This window comes from Lactuca sativa, chromosome 9 (genome assembly GCF_002870075.4).
Source record: "Lactuca sativa cultivar Salinas chromosome 9, Lsat_Salinas_v11, whole genome shotgun sequence".
Taxonomy (NCBI): Eukaryota; Viridiplantae; Streptophyta; class Magnoliopsida; order Asterales; family Asteraceae; genus Lactuca; species Lactuca sativa.
This window is the reverse complement of record NC_056631.2, coordinates 29,048,475-29,062,480: the sequence shown is the minus strand read 5'-3', so window position 1 is coordinate 29,062,480 and position 14,006 is coordinate 29,048,475. Positions and strand designations below refer to the sequence as shown.

At 39.0% G+C, this 14,006-nt stretch overlaps 1 protein-coding gene across 2 annotated transcripts; it reads left to right on the top strand.

Moving 5' to 3' along the window:
• Positions 1-10,790: 10,790 nt before the first annotated feature.
• On the top strand, positions 10,791-13,207 carry LOC111907482 (uncharacterized). Of its 2 annotated transcripts, XM_023903271.3 has the most exons (10): positions 10,795-11,140; positions 11,267-11,440; positions 11,522-11,668; positions 11,757-11,808; positions 11,885-11,931; positions 12,016-12,135; positions 12,228-12,291; positions 12,371-12,537; positions 12,754-12,837; positions 12,914-13,207. In XM_023903271.3, exons 1-10 carry the CDS (start codon positions 11,018-11,020, stop codon positions 12,935-12,937), a joined length of 1,002 nt encoding a protein of 333 aa, XP_023759039.1. In that variant the 5' UTR covers positions 10,795-11,017; the 3' UTR covers positions 12,938-13,207. The 2 variants fall into 2 exon arrangements, with proteins under 2 accessions (XP_023759038.1, XP_023759039.1); XM_023903270.3 differs by having other exon boundaries at positions 10,791-11,140; positions 11,267-11,668.
• Positions 13,208-14,006: the final 799 nt, after the last annotated feature.

The following is a 14,006-nucleotide window of genomic DNA, read 5'->3' as shown; positions in this document are numbered from 1 at the left end:
GTTGGGTACTAATCTACCCCTTCGGTCCTATCGACCGGTAACTGGGGACTATTTCACCCCCTACTACCACTATCACATAACATCATATCATGCTAGCACATAAACATAACAGGTAATAGCAAACATAGACAATTATCACAAAGACAATCATCTAACAACAAATCCTACTGGTGGGCCAACATTGTGGTCGTAGACCCACCACTACTGGAAGGTAACTCACATCACACTGCTGAAGTCCCGTAGACACAATCTCAGCTACTGGATAACAGATTCCTGAACTGTCAATATCAAAACATCACCCAATTAATAATTGGGTTCCAACACATAACCATATGTACATACTTGGGGTAAATAATACTTTACCCCTAACTTAACTTTATTCAAGTCCAAGGCCCAATCCAAAGTCCAAAAAGTCAACTATGAGTCAAAGCCCAACATATGGCCTAATTTTCTAAATTGGGCCCAACCCTCTACATGGTCTTACTCTAAGGCCCAACCATTTATTCCAGTCCAACATTTGACATTCTAATGGCCCAATATCATATAATTATTAAGGCACAAACTGTGGCCCATCTATGGCCCAACTTTCCAAATTAGGCCCAAACCCTTTACATGGGCCTTACCATAGGCCCATTAAATTATTTTAGTCCATATGATTATTCTTGGATGGCCCATTAATAACCCAATTATCAAGGCCCAATAGAAAGGCCCAACAATGAAATTAGGGTTTCACATAAAATGACGATTAGGGTTAAGTGTCTCACCTAAACCCTAAACCCTAAACCCCCATTAATAACCCATTAAGGACTTAATCCATTAAGTCCATCACTCTTCTAAATAACTCATATGGTGTGATTAGGCTTAATACACACTTCCATTCTAATGGCCCAAAATGTGGGTCCCGATAAGTCCAAGCCCATAAATCCAATATTAGGGTTTTCAAAACCTAATTAGGGTTTCGAATCCCATCTTAGCCCAATAGGTCCAATAGCTAGGTCTTTTGATCAATTAGGGTTCATTAGGCCCATTCGTCACATGCTTGGGCTTTTAGGTCAATTAAGGCTTCATTGGGCCCATTAGGGTTTCACTAAGCCCATTAGGGCTTCTTTGGGCCCATTAGGGTTTCAAGCACCCCAAACGAATAAACACAACGAGGCAACACACACCGCCACCCGACACGGCAGCATATGGCGGCAGCCACCACCCTACGGTGGTGGTTTTAGATTTCAATTATTCCATTTTTGTTACAATTTACAATGCCAATTCGATTAACACACACACACATACTAATCTAATTAAACACACACATACACACATCTACCTAATGGTGGCCGACGGTGGCGCATGGCTGCAGCCACCACAAAATTTAGGGCTGAATCTATAAACGGTCAAGTCACCACGAACCTCTTCGTATCTCGACCGAACGAATTTTAATACATATTATAGTAAAAATATTCGTAAAAGTCTGAAAAAATCAGACGTTTTAGACCAATTAGATGCAAAACTTTAAACCTAAATTCACGGAGTTCTACAACTCAAAAAATTTATTTGTTCGGGTTTTTAGAACCTCGAATTAAATTCTACCATTCACCGCCTTAAAAAAAATACACCCAACGACATGAACCGGACATACAAAACGAAATTCGTTTGTAAAGCATTCAAATGTCTAATGAATTGTTACATTTTTGGGGTTAAATATATTAATAAATAAATAAGAAAAAGGCCAACCATAACGCCCACTCCGTCACGTGATTTCTGCATACAAAATATCATGATTTTATGACAAAATATGTTATTAAACTTGTGTCATAAGAAGTTACCACCATTGTAGTATTCCAAGTTCATACCCAACCTACGTATACGAGTTATCAAACTCTTATCTTGAAATCATTTATGTACCGTGTACACTACCATGAGATTTACCACTTGTTGGAATGAGCATTACACATTTTTATGGATTTTCTTATCAAGTATAACCGGTTTTTCATGACAAACTCTAGTTAAGGGCCTTATGAGTGAGACATTATTCATTACCCTAAGTGTAAACAAACACTTAGAAGACCCACACCATTATGACCGTTAATCTTCGGAGCTAAGATATGTATGTATAGATCTATACGGGTAGACATCCCCACCCGTGGTTGCTAGCTACAACCTCGACCGATCAATCGAAGCGGGTGATAAATATCTAAAACAGTTTTACGACGTCCAATGAAGCGTCGTAGAGGTAGGTACAGTCACATAGCTCGGTTATAGGACCCACTATAAGCATTAACTAGATCTCATAATCTAGAAACCACAGATCCGGTTTCTCTGATTATCAAACATTTTGAGTATGAATTTACTCACGGTTTTCTTTGAGTACCAAACATTTTGAGTATGGATTTACTCACGGTTTCTCTGATTATCAAACATTTTGAGTATGGATTTAATCACGGGTTTCTTTGAGTACCACACATTTTGAGTATGGATTTACTCACGGTTTCTCTGATTATCAAACATTTTGAGTACGGATTTACTCACGGTTTTCTTTGAGTACCAAACATTTTGAGTATGAAATTACTCACGGTTTCTCTGATTACTAAGCATTTTGAGTATGGATTTATTCATGATTCTTTGAGTACCAAACATTTTGAGTATGGATTAACTCACGGTTTATCTGATTACTAAACATTTTGAGCATGGATTTAATTATAAAGTTTTGTTTTATCAAACATTTTCAAACATGGCTTAAACTATAAATGGAATACTTTTTAATATTTTAAAGTATCATTACTGCGGTTAGCAGAAAATCTGTGAACTCTCACCAACCTTGTGTCGACCCTCAAATTTCATGTATTCTTAGGGTATCACCAAACGAGTTTTCAGTCAGAAGATTAGCCATGGATTTCAGGCGACCTAGTTTATCTAGTTTTTGTTAAATCGGCCTATTTGTTAAGCCAACTTTATGAATTTATTATTATGAACTTTGTATCCAAATCTTAAAGTGTAATGCAACTGCTATGTTGTTATTGTTGTAACTTGTGATGTATATTCAATTTGCTTGTGATCCATAAACTAAGTCGCACAGCCCGGCGTATTCCGCCGCCTCGGCTGGGGGTGTGACAACCGGCAACAGATGAACGATAGCGACAACATCTTCCATGGGGGCAGTGCCGCGGCAGGAGAATAGGGATGAGAAAGGTGAATGACTCCACCGCGAATCACAGCGGCCTCCAAGGTCGTCGACCTTCGATCCTCACGACTAAAACAGTGATAGGCGGCGACATTTCTGTCTTCGTCGACGGTGAGACGACAACGATGTCTTCTCGGATCTCCCCAATCGGTTATGCTTTATTCAGATTCCTATGGGTCTTCGTTCGTCTCCGACTGTAGATACAGTAGTAGTGGTGATCGTGTGCGAGGTGCAATAAGCGAAGGACGGAGAGAGAAGGTGGCGACGCGAGTTGTAGCAGCAATGAATAGTTTCGCCGGCCGGAGAATCGTGTGCGAAGGAGTGGCGGCTGGAAAGAAGACGGGTTAGGGTTAGGGTATTGGAGTAGCTACCTTAAAAAGAGATGGAAGATCACCGGGTCCAAGTCCCGTGCTCAATATCAAACTTTCATCCTTTTAACAAGTTTAGTCCCTCCCACACCAAGCCTTTCCAACTTGAGTCTAATATTTACCCATTCTACCCTGGCTTTAGAATTCTTCTTCAAATTAAATTCGATAATTACCATTTAAACCCTCAGTATTAAAATCCTTTACACCTTAGGTACAAAATCTACCAAACACCCCCCAATATCTTAATTATGACATAATCAGCCCTTCCACCTCATTTCCTTTTAAATTAAATCCAAATAATTACCACGGAGCCCTTGTCTTCATAAATATTTACAAACTGAGTTCGGAACTCACACTTTTAATCCCTAACTTTTAAAACTGTGACAATTAGCCCTTCGAGACCATCCTTTGATATATAATTATTTATTTTAGGGCTACCATTTGTTCATTAATTAATTTATTTATCTAATAAGTAAACAGGGTGTTACATATGGGCTTAAGATAAGACCCATGCGAGGTTGGGCCCAATTTGGAAAATTGGGCCATTAGTGGGCCTTTGAGGATCTTTTGGTTTTGGGGATCAATTTTGATGTATGTGGGGCCAGGGATAAAATGGCCATTTTACCCTAAACATGGACATTGGTTTATGGCATGGAACCCAATTGCTAATTGGTTTTGTTGTTGGTATTGATAGCTCGGAAAGCCGGTAGGGCAGCAACTAGGAATTTCTTTCGGGGGCTTCTGCATTCGAAGTGAGTTTTTCCTCACTGGACTTACTGGTTGAAGGCACCAAGGCCTGCCCTTTTGGATTGTTACCCTAGTTTATCGTATGCTTGTATGTTGTAGTGATCTGTTAGATCGGTATCAAGGTAGATAGGATGTTGTTATGTTATCATGATCTGTTAGATCGTTATCCTGGTAGATAGGATGATGTTATGCTTAGTGATCTGTAAGATCTGCCTATTTGTATATTGATTGGTTATATGTTAATTATTATGTATATGTCGACATATGTGTGTGGTTGGGTTGAGGTGGTATTGACTTGTGCTGAAGGACAACAGACCCAGGGCGGTCCGGATAGACTGAAGGCCTGCGAGGCGGACCAGGCCGAAGGCCCGAAAGATGGTCCAAACAGGCCATAGGCCCAGTGAGGCGGTCCAGACATGTTGAAGGTCCTGTGAGTGGTCCAGACAGGTTGTATACCCAGGAAGGCGGTCCATACATGTTGAAGGCTTTGTATACATGTTGTTATTTGTATTTGTTATATGTTTGGGTGTTGGTACTTTGGGGGAAACTCACTAAGTTTCGTGCTCACAGTTTTGGTTTATGGTTTCAAGTATTTCAGTAGATCGTGGAAAGGTGAAGGCTTGACCGTACACATCCTCACGTTTTGGACTTATGATTTATGGGAAACTCTGATAACGTGAACGTTTTGAAAACTATGTTGAAAGAGATTCTGATTTTAAATAATGTTTTGGGAACAACGGTTTTTGTAAATACTTATATAGAAAAAGGATTGTTTGAAAAGCTTAAAATTTTATGAAATTTAAGGGATGTTACAGGTGATCTTCTAGTTGTGACATAGTGTACTGTATTAGACCTTGTATGCAACAATGGACTATTAGACAGGTAGACTAGTGGAGACAGTTGCATGTGTTGATGTTCTTATTTGATTACTTGTCTGCATTACACATTGACATATCTTGTGGTAGGTTGAGTCGGTCTTGCTCCATGCAGCAGACCAATATACCTAGGCAGGTCAACGGTATGTTGTAGGCCAGTTGCGGACCAATTGTATGTTGTAGGCATGAGAGGCGGGCCAGTCATGGATTGAAGGCCGATGTGTGTATGCTTGTATGTATATCGTGGTGTGTGGTATTTTAAGGGAACTCACTAAGCTTTGACTTACAACTGTGGATTAAATGTTTTTCAAGTACCATTGATGATCGTGGGAAGGTGAATGCATGTATTTCAGGTACCATTGATGATCGTGGGAAGACGAAGGCATGATTGTACACACTCATCAAAAACATTGGTGTTCCGCATTTATTATATTATTCTAATTTTCAAATAATAGTATTTTGAACAATGAGTTTTATTATCTTGGGTTTTATGAAAATGGCGTTTTACCTTAACTAAAAAAATGGTTGTGAAAATGGGACGTTGCATTACATGTACACATTTCTGGTGCTTAATCCAAAAACCATGGATCTCAACCAAAATACCCCACCAAACTATCGAAACCACAAGCCTGATAATGTCTTTGCGCTGGATATAACGTCTCGTTAATAGCCGACCATGAGATCACCTCAAAGTGGTTTTATGATTTTGCTTTAAGGTGGTTCCGCTATTCAACAAAATAAACTTTTTCAACAATCATATCAACCATTCCCACCCTATCAACAAACTGTTCAACTACAATTCCAATCTGCTTTCGTATACCAATAACCTTTCCAAACACAATAAAAAGCACAACCCTCACAACCCCAACCATCGTATTCATCAGGTTTTGTAGCCGAAACACAACCTTCACCACCAACTTGACAAAAGAAAAGGAAGAAAACTTGCGGTTACCACTCAAACCAATCAAAGTGACAGGGTGAATTAGTCAAGAGGAGGAAGAGAATATAGCAATAGCATGGCTTTCAGCTTCCTAAGACCCCCATACACGGAGATGCTCAAACATCTACTTATGTTTTGGGCAAATATTTGAACTGTGTTTTATGGATTAATGGCAAATGAAATCTGAAATCCCGACAAAATTACTTCAAAGAGGCGCGATATCAGGCTAAAATGTACTGAATTTGGCGGAATCTACAACAATTTATCAAACCTACACAAAAGCGGGTCAATCGAGTTTGATGTGTTTAAGGCGGCCATGGGTCAATACAAAAAAACAAAAACACCCCGCAAAGCTTTTCCATATCTCAAATTTGGCTTAAGCTAAAGGATGTTGTGAAATGGATGATCCGAGGTCTTAGGCTTTTTAGCCTGACTTACTATTGTATGTGCCTACTCAGGCTTCCACTTGGTGCGGAAGTCTAACTCCATCTCTCGCCTACGGGCCTTCTCCACCATCTCATTTAAGGTTTTGCACCCTGTAAATCTCACAAACTTTCGGATATCATCCCTCAACATGGGATGATACCTCGTCCTCCTCATGTCCTTATCGGTAGCGTAATGTGGAATCAACAATGTCTGTTCCCGAAACTTGGTAGTGATCTCCGCCACAGTATCGGTGGTCTGCTGGAGCTCATGAAACTCCCTCACTAGTCGTTGCACCTCGATAGGTGGTGCAAACTCCAAGTCAAAATCACCTAACAAACTTAGCCCATGTCATCTCAGCCACACCGCATGCTCCCACCTGATTCGTCACCTCTCCCCACCAATCCCGGGCTCGATCCCTCAGCATACATGAAGCGAACCCCACCTTCGCTGCATCAGGGCATGAACTCGTGCGTTGGGCGTTCTCTATGTCCGCCACCCAGCGTCGGCTAACAATGGGGTCCCTGACCCCGAAAAACTTTGGCGCCCCACACGCCTTGAACTCCCGGAACGAGGGAGTTCGGGCCCCAACCTGGCTTGCAGCAATCTCAACTCTGAATGCCCCGAGCCTCTCCTCCATGATCTCCACCATAACCTCCTTGACCGTCCCATAGATAATTGGGGTAGCGTCAAGGATTCCCCTCATAACCGCGGTTACGATGAACCATATAAGACATGCATAAGAACATATAAGGAAGCCATGGAAACCCTCTGGGGTCTTACACCTAGTGTCACTGGAACCCCCACATGGTCTTAACTAACTGCCATGGGAACCCCCACACGGTCTTCCTGCGATGGGAACCCCCACATGGTCTTCCTACCAAACCCCCACACGGTCTTTACAATCAAAAGATGATATATAAACTACACAAGCAAATATACTAGAATGCCATGGAAGCCCTCCAAGGTCTTACATATAAGCGCCTCGGGAACCCCCCCTGAGTTCTTTCATGCGAGTATCACAGATAACTAGCATACCACATATCCTATAACCAACTAATCATAACTCATAACAATAATGGGTCGGCCTTGGTGCCTTAGACCTATTGGTATGGTGAGGAGACTCACCTCTCGTGAATACTGAACTGACAAGATAAGATCAGATAGTCCCTCACACTGCTCCAACTCAACCGCCTATAATCATCACATGATTAATTTGTCACAATCCCAAAATACCATAAATGCCCTCAAAATCAACCCTGGTCAAAGTCCAAGTCAATAGTCAAGGTCAACAGTCCATGTTGACCTCAACTCGTCGAATGCATCCAGCAACTCGTCGAGCTACCCGAGTAACTCTTCAACTCGCCGAGTTAACTGTGCAACTCGTCGAGTTCCTCAATGTCCAGAAGATCGATAACCCATGTAGACCGAAAACCTCAATCCTTTATAGAAATCACTCGGAATCTCGAAAACGGGTAAACTCCACTTGACTCGTCGAATTGGCTAATGGACTCGACGAGTTCCTTCAGTCCTTTTTATGTTCGGTCCTTTCCAGTGAGATCCAAGGTTCCAAACTTCATATCCAACCTCTCCTAGCGTAGTTACCACGTAAAGTTGCAAACTTTACGTGCATGTAAGGCCTTACAAGGCTAAAACACCAAAACTAAGGTTCCCACTAGGTCTTAATGCATGTAAAGGGCCTAAACTGAATAAAGTGAGCAACTTTATGTCATTGAGGACCTAGAGGGGTTTAGATCTGGAACCATATCCTTGTGAAAAGTCCAAATCTGAAGATGACACCCTTTTGGCACCAAAAGCGACCATTTACATCCAAGAAAAGAGATATAGGAAACTAAAGGTCAAGATAGTGACTTTATACCTCAGTATGGTCACCAATACAGGGTGGATGTCGGATCTACTGCTTCCCTCTTTGCTCCTTCTTCTTCAAGCTCCAAAATCTTCACAATCACACCAAAAATCACTCTCAAAAGCTCTCTTTCTCTCTCAAGAAGGTGCAAGGCTCAAACTAGGGTTTCTCTAGCTGTAGGAATGATGGAAGAGGTTGTAAATGAGCCATAAGTTCTTTAAATAGGGTATAAACTCTTGAATATTAGGTTTTCTCGTTATAGTGCCTACTCGTCGAGTCGGGGCCTTCCGACTCGTCGAGTAGGATCTGAATCTCGCATCCTCATAAATGACTCTACTCGATGAGTTGGAGCTCCCCAACTCGTTGAGTCCAAGCACGAAACCCTAAAAATTCCATAAATTAAATGATACCTGGAATAGGTGTTACAAACACACTGTCATCTAATGATTTAGTTTAAGAACCTATTTAAGTTAGATTACTTAGATGAGATTTAACTTGAAGATCTTATTTTGAGTAAATACTTTTGGAATTCTAAAATTATTTTAATTACCGACCTATATGTAATGGAGATTGATATTGCATCACATCCAATAATATAGCACTTGAATAGAATTTAGAACCATAAATCCTTCCTAATTCTGAATTTTAGTCATTATCTTGTATGTTATTTGTTTATGAAAGTTTATTTTTAATCAACAAAACTGTCTTTTATATTAGTTTTCAAAATGTATCGTGTGGAAAGGCTTAATAGCTAAATCTGTGTCTATGTGGATTGATCATGTGTATTTTATACTATTCATTCGTGTATTATAATAATGATTCCTAAATTTTTATCATTACACCCAAACACTACCTCGTTGGACTGCACAATGGCCATATTTGCTTTCTGGCGTGCACTCTGTTGGCTATAACTCTCCCAAAAAAAGTGTCATATCACCATGTTATGTTAGCGCCACATCATCAAACAGTGACACATCACCATGTCATATCAGTTGACTATTGGGTTGACCGGTCAAATTGTTAATATTATAACAAATTGGGAAATATAGTGTTAAAATCGAACGTTTGTTAAAACTTAGTGTTTTAATTGTAAAAAAAAAACAATGTCAAAATCAAAATTTTATTTAGTGTCTTTTATGAAATATATATATATATATATATATATATATATATATATATATATATATATATATATATATATATATATATATATATATTATAATCGATATATACAAATGTCATTATTTTTTTAGGGGTTTAGATCTCAATTGGTGGTGCTTCTCATTTAAATGTGCTAGAAAAAAATGGCGAATACTTCAAAATTTTCGTTACATACAACATGTAAGGGTTGACGGAAATTGTGTTTTTTTATAAGTAGTTGTGTTGTCTGAATGAAAATTACATGATAATAAAGCATAAAACAATTGAAATTAAATTGAACAGGAAATTCTATGATAATAAAACGTTAAAAATATCAAACATAAAAATAACCACTCTAGTAATATGCTAGCACCATATTACGCATCTATTGACAGTTTCCAAAAGTCTACATAATAGAAAGCTTTCTCATTTTCCTTGGCGGAAAATTCCAAGAGCATTGTTTAAAACCATTTTATCATTTTTAACATCTGATCATTTGTGTCTCAGTATACTAGTTTATTAAACATAGTGTTATACTACATCACCATTTTGTTCATGTTCCTCTATTTTGTATATATTTGTTCTTTGATTTGGTAGCAAACTCAATTCATTTCGTTGAGGAAATGCTGGGTGATTTTGTTTCAAAAAGACGACCTACTTTTTTATGCTAAAGGTTCTCCAATTAGGGGTAACAATTCTCGATCTGACCTGTTTATTTTATTAGATTAAAAAAATAAAAAATATATTTATTAAATAAAAGAGAGAAGAATGACTAACAATTAAATATGAGATATTTCGATCCCCCCCCCCCCCCCCCCCCCCCAAGAACTAGATTATAACTTACAAACTGATTTGACCTACTATCTCGAATCTGACTTGCAAACCCGTATAATTAAAATGGTTACCCGGGTTACACGAGTTGACATGTTTATGACTAATCCAGATTAAGGTTGAGCAAGACGATACAAATATTTATAATGCTCGTGTCCATGTTGTGATTTTATGACCCGGCAACCCAAACATGATACCAAACATGATAGGATTGCCACACCTGCCTAAAGCCACATCTTTATTGTCTTGTAAGGTAAAATCAAAGAACCGACTTAAGCGTTTGAGAGAGATATTTTTGCAAAACTAAAATTAAGACAAAACCATTTTTTTTTGGATCGGACCGGACCGGCAACTGTCCGTGTGCAAGCGAATCCTGAAAAAGCCCAAAAGAAAAGTAATTTAATCCTCTTTGAAACCGATGCAACCAAACCTATTTATATTGCGTTCCTCTCCTCCATTTCTGTCCCGCAAACCCCCGATCTCCAATTCTCCATCTCCGTTCTCAGGCGATTTTCGCCGCTCTCTCACTTTACACCACCTCTTAATCTCCCCGTTCATCTCATATCCCTAACCAATTATCATCTGAAATCAAATACCAACAAGTATCCTTACTCGTTAGGGTTTTTCTGTTAGCCGGGGTTTCCAAAAAAAATGGGAAGTTCGTCGACGAGCAGTGTATACATCCAAGTCATCGAAGACGTCATCACCAAAGTCCGGGAAGAATTCATCACCAATGGTGGTCCGGGTGAAGGCGTTCTCAACGAACTTCAAGGAGTGAGCTATTTCTCGACTCTCGACTCTTCCTCGTTCCTCATATCTGATTCATTTTCAATTTCGATTTAGTTCACTTCATCACCGATTTTTTCATCATCAGAAAGTAATCATCTGTTAATGGTGCAGATTTGGGAGTTGAAGATGATGCAAGCTGGTGCCGTATTTGGCCCCAACGACAGATCTTCATCGGCAAAGTTGCCGGCCCTTGGAGCTCCGGCCAACACTGTTCGTGATCTAAATGTGCCCTATGAAGGACCTGAAGAATTCGAGACACCTACAGCTGATTTACTTTTCCCTCCGGTGAGTTATATAAGCTGTCTGTTTAAATATGTAATTTTAAATTTTAAATTACAACTTACATCCAGATCTTTATCTGTACAGACACCACTACAGACTCCAATTCAGACACCATTACCAGGGAGAATCGATCATTCATACAATATACCTACTGCTTCTACTCCCATAACCCCAAATAATCATCCTCCTGTAGAAGAAAATGATCAATCTGGGAGGCCTAGCCAATTCATGGTAACTAAATCTTTCTTTTCTGAATTCTGATAATTGTGTAGCCCTAAATATTATTCCTTATTGAATTGTGTTCTTCATACTTGTACAGCAGCCACCTTCTTCTTGGTTGAACCAAAGACCACGTCTTGATGTTAATGTTGGTAAGTTATAGATTAATCACAAAGTAAATTATAAGTTCCATTCCATTTCATCTTAATAAATAAATTCTTGTTACAGTTTATGAGGAAGGTGATAGAGAAACAGCCCATCAAAACATGACTCAGGTTACCATAGTCCTACTCTTGTGATTAAACCATGTTTACTTCTTTACTTTTACATTATATAAAAATATATTATTTTATTTGTAGGATTTTCTGCAGTTGACTTCTGGGAAGCGAAAGCGAGAAGAGTTTCCTTCACAATATCGTCCAAGTGGATATATTCCACAACAAGATGGATCTGGAGATGTTGTAGCTGATGAATTTGAGGTGAGGTTTTTTGGTGTTTATCATTTTAGATGTTTAAGATTTAAACTTCTATTTTAGGTGGGTAATTAATTGATTTTCTTATGGAATTGAAGATATACAACTACCAAGGGGTTGTGAATGAAGACTACAATGTTGCTAATACACCTGCTCCACCTGGTAAAGTAATATATAGTCTATTTTGTTGTTTAATTTTTGGTTTGATTTTGAGAATTTGGTGTTACCTGGATTTGACTAGAACTACAAGGGCAAACTCCCAGCTTGGTCAATCAGAATGATGCTTTAGATGATGATGAAGATGAAGCTTTGAATGAAAATGATGATGATCTGGATGATGTTGACGATGACAATGATGATGATGAGGAAGTAAATACACAAAATTTAGTTTTGGCCCAGTTTGACAAGGTATAAGTTATGATATATGCATATAAATATCATTATTGCTTGGACTTTAAAAGTCAAACCTAGAGTTTTATCAAACCAAAACTCTGATTTTAAAAAATGAGTGATGTTGCAGTTTTTATATCCATTCCAAAATCAATAACTTTACAAGACATGGAGCAGTGTTTTTAGGTTAATTGGTATAACAACATAGTTGTAAAAAGTCTAGTCTTTTTACAGGTGACTCGTGCAAAGAATAGGTGGAAGTGCACTCTAAAGGATGGCGTTATGCACATAAACAACAGAGACATTTTGTTCAATAAGGTTTGTGACTTTGTTCTAACTTCAATGTGTGATTAAGTTCTCTTGTCTAATTTTAAGCATTCCATCTTGTTTGCAGGCTTCAGGAGAGTTTGATTTCTGATTATTTTGTCCAAACAAAATGATCACATTTTGAAGACGGGGTTAATCTAGAGCAATCATGCAAACATACCAAATTTTGTAATTCCATGTAGTAAAGATTGTAAGCATGTCTTTGGATAGGTTATTTTTTAAAAAGCAAAACTAGAATTCATGTAATTCTTGATGCTTATGAGGGAGGGATGCTTGTTGTACATAAAGTGGGGAAGCTTCATGCTGTTGGCTCTAGCATGACAAAAGAATATTAGTTTAATATTATCATTCGTATCATCCATATGTATAAAAGTCTACCTGTTAAATTGTAAACGAATAGGGAAAAAATGGTTTATCAAGTTGTGAAAGAACATGATTACTAATTTCAGCCTTCAATGGTTTTCGACTTCGATTATTTAAAATAAAATTTCCAAACTAAAACCCCAAAATTTTATACAGTAAGCATCGGAAAGAACAAACATGATCACTCAAAGAAGAAATTAACCTCTGAATAAGGATCACCGCTTACGAGGAAGGAGCACGCATTGCGATTGGAAGTAAGCATAGAGAGCTGATGCATCCGGCGTTTGCCCCGCCATGGCTGGATGCCGCCATCCGGAGTTGCTAGCACCACCGCTGCTTTGTTGCAGTTGAGGAATTATTCCGATCGCAATCTCATGGTTCATTTTGGCTTCATGATTGTTGTTGACGTTGTTAGGTGAGAGAAATGAATTTTGAGTTTGAGTTTGGCCAGTGGCATTGGGTAAAGGAGCCGGCGAGACTACCAGAGGAGATAATAATGGAATCACAGTTTTCGAGGAATTCCAAAGCTCGTTGTTGAATTGGAGAGTGGCCGGAGCTTGTTTCTGGAGCCGCGTCGGAGGCTTTCCTTCCGAGTTCATTGTAACGCTCAACAAAAATGGCAGCAACGGTGATGATGATGATGATGATGATGGTGGTGGTAGAAAATAAGAGTAGAGAGGGGCGGAAAGTGTGGTGGGTTTAAGTCGGTGAGAGTCATGTTTTGAAGGGCGGTTACAGGCGTTACGGTTTATGTGAGGGAGGAATGGATGAGACTTCCTTTTTGTCTATGCATATGT

Bases quoted from the DNA above. Each gene is read 5' to 3' on its own strand.
- LOC111907482 (XM_023903270.3), top strand. From the start codon at position 11,018: ATGGGAAGTTCGTCGACGAGCAGTGTATACATCCAAGTCATCGAAGAC. The intron at 11,669-11,756 runs GTAACTAAATCT...ATACTTGTACAG, and splicing joins GGAGGCCTAGCCAATTCATG to CAGCCACCTTCTTCTTGGTT. The intron at 12,838-12,913 runs GTTTGTGACTTT...TCTTGTTTGCAG, and splicing joins GAGACATTTTGTTCAATAAG to GCTTCAGGAGAGTTTGATTT.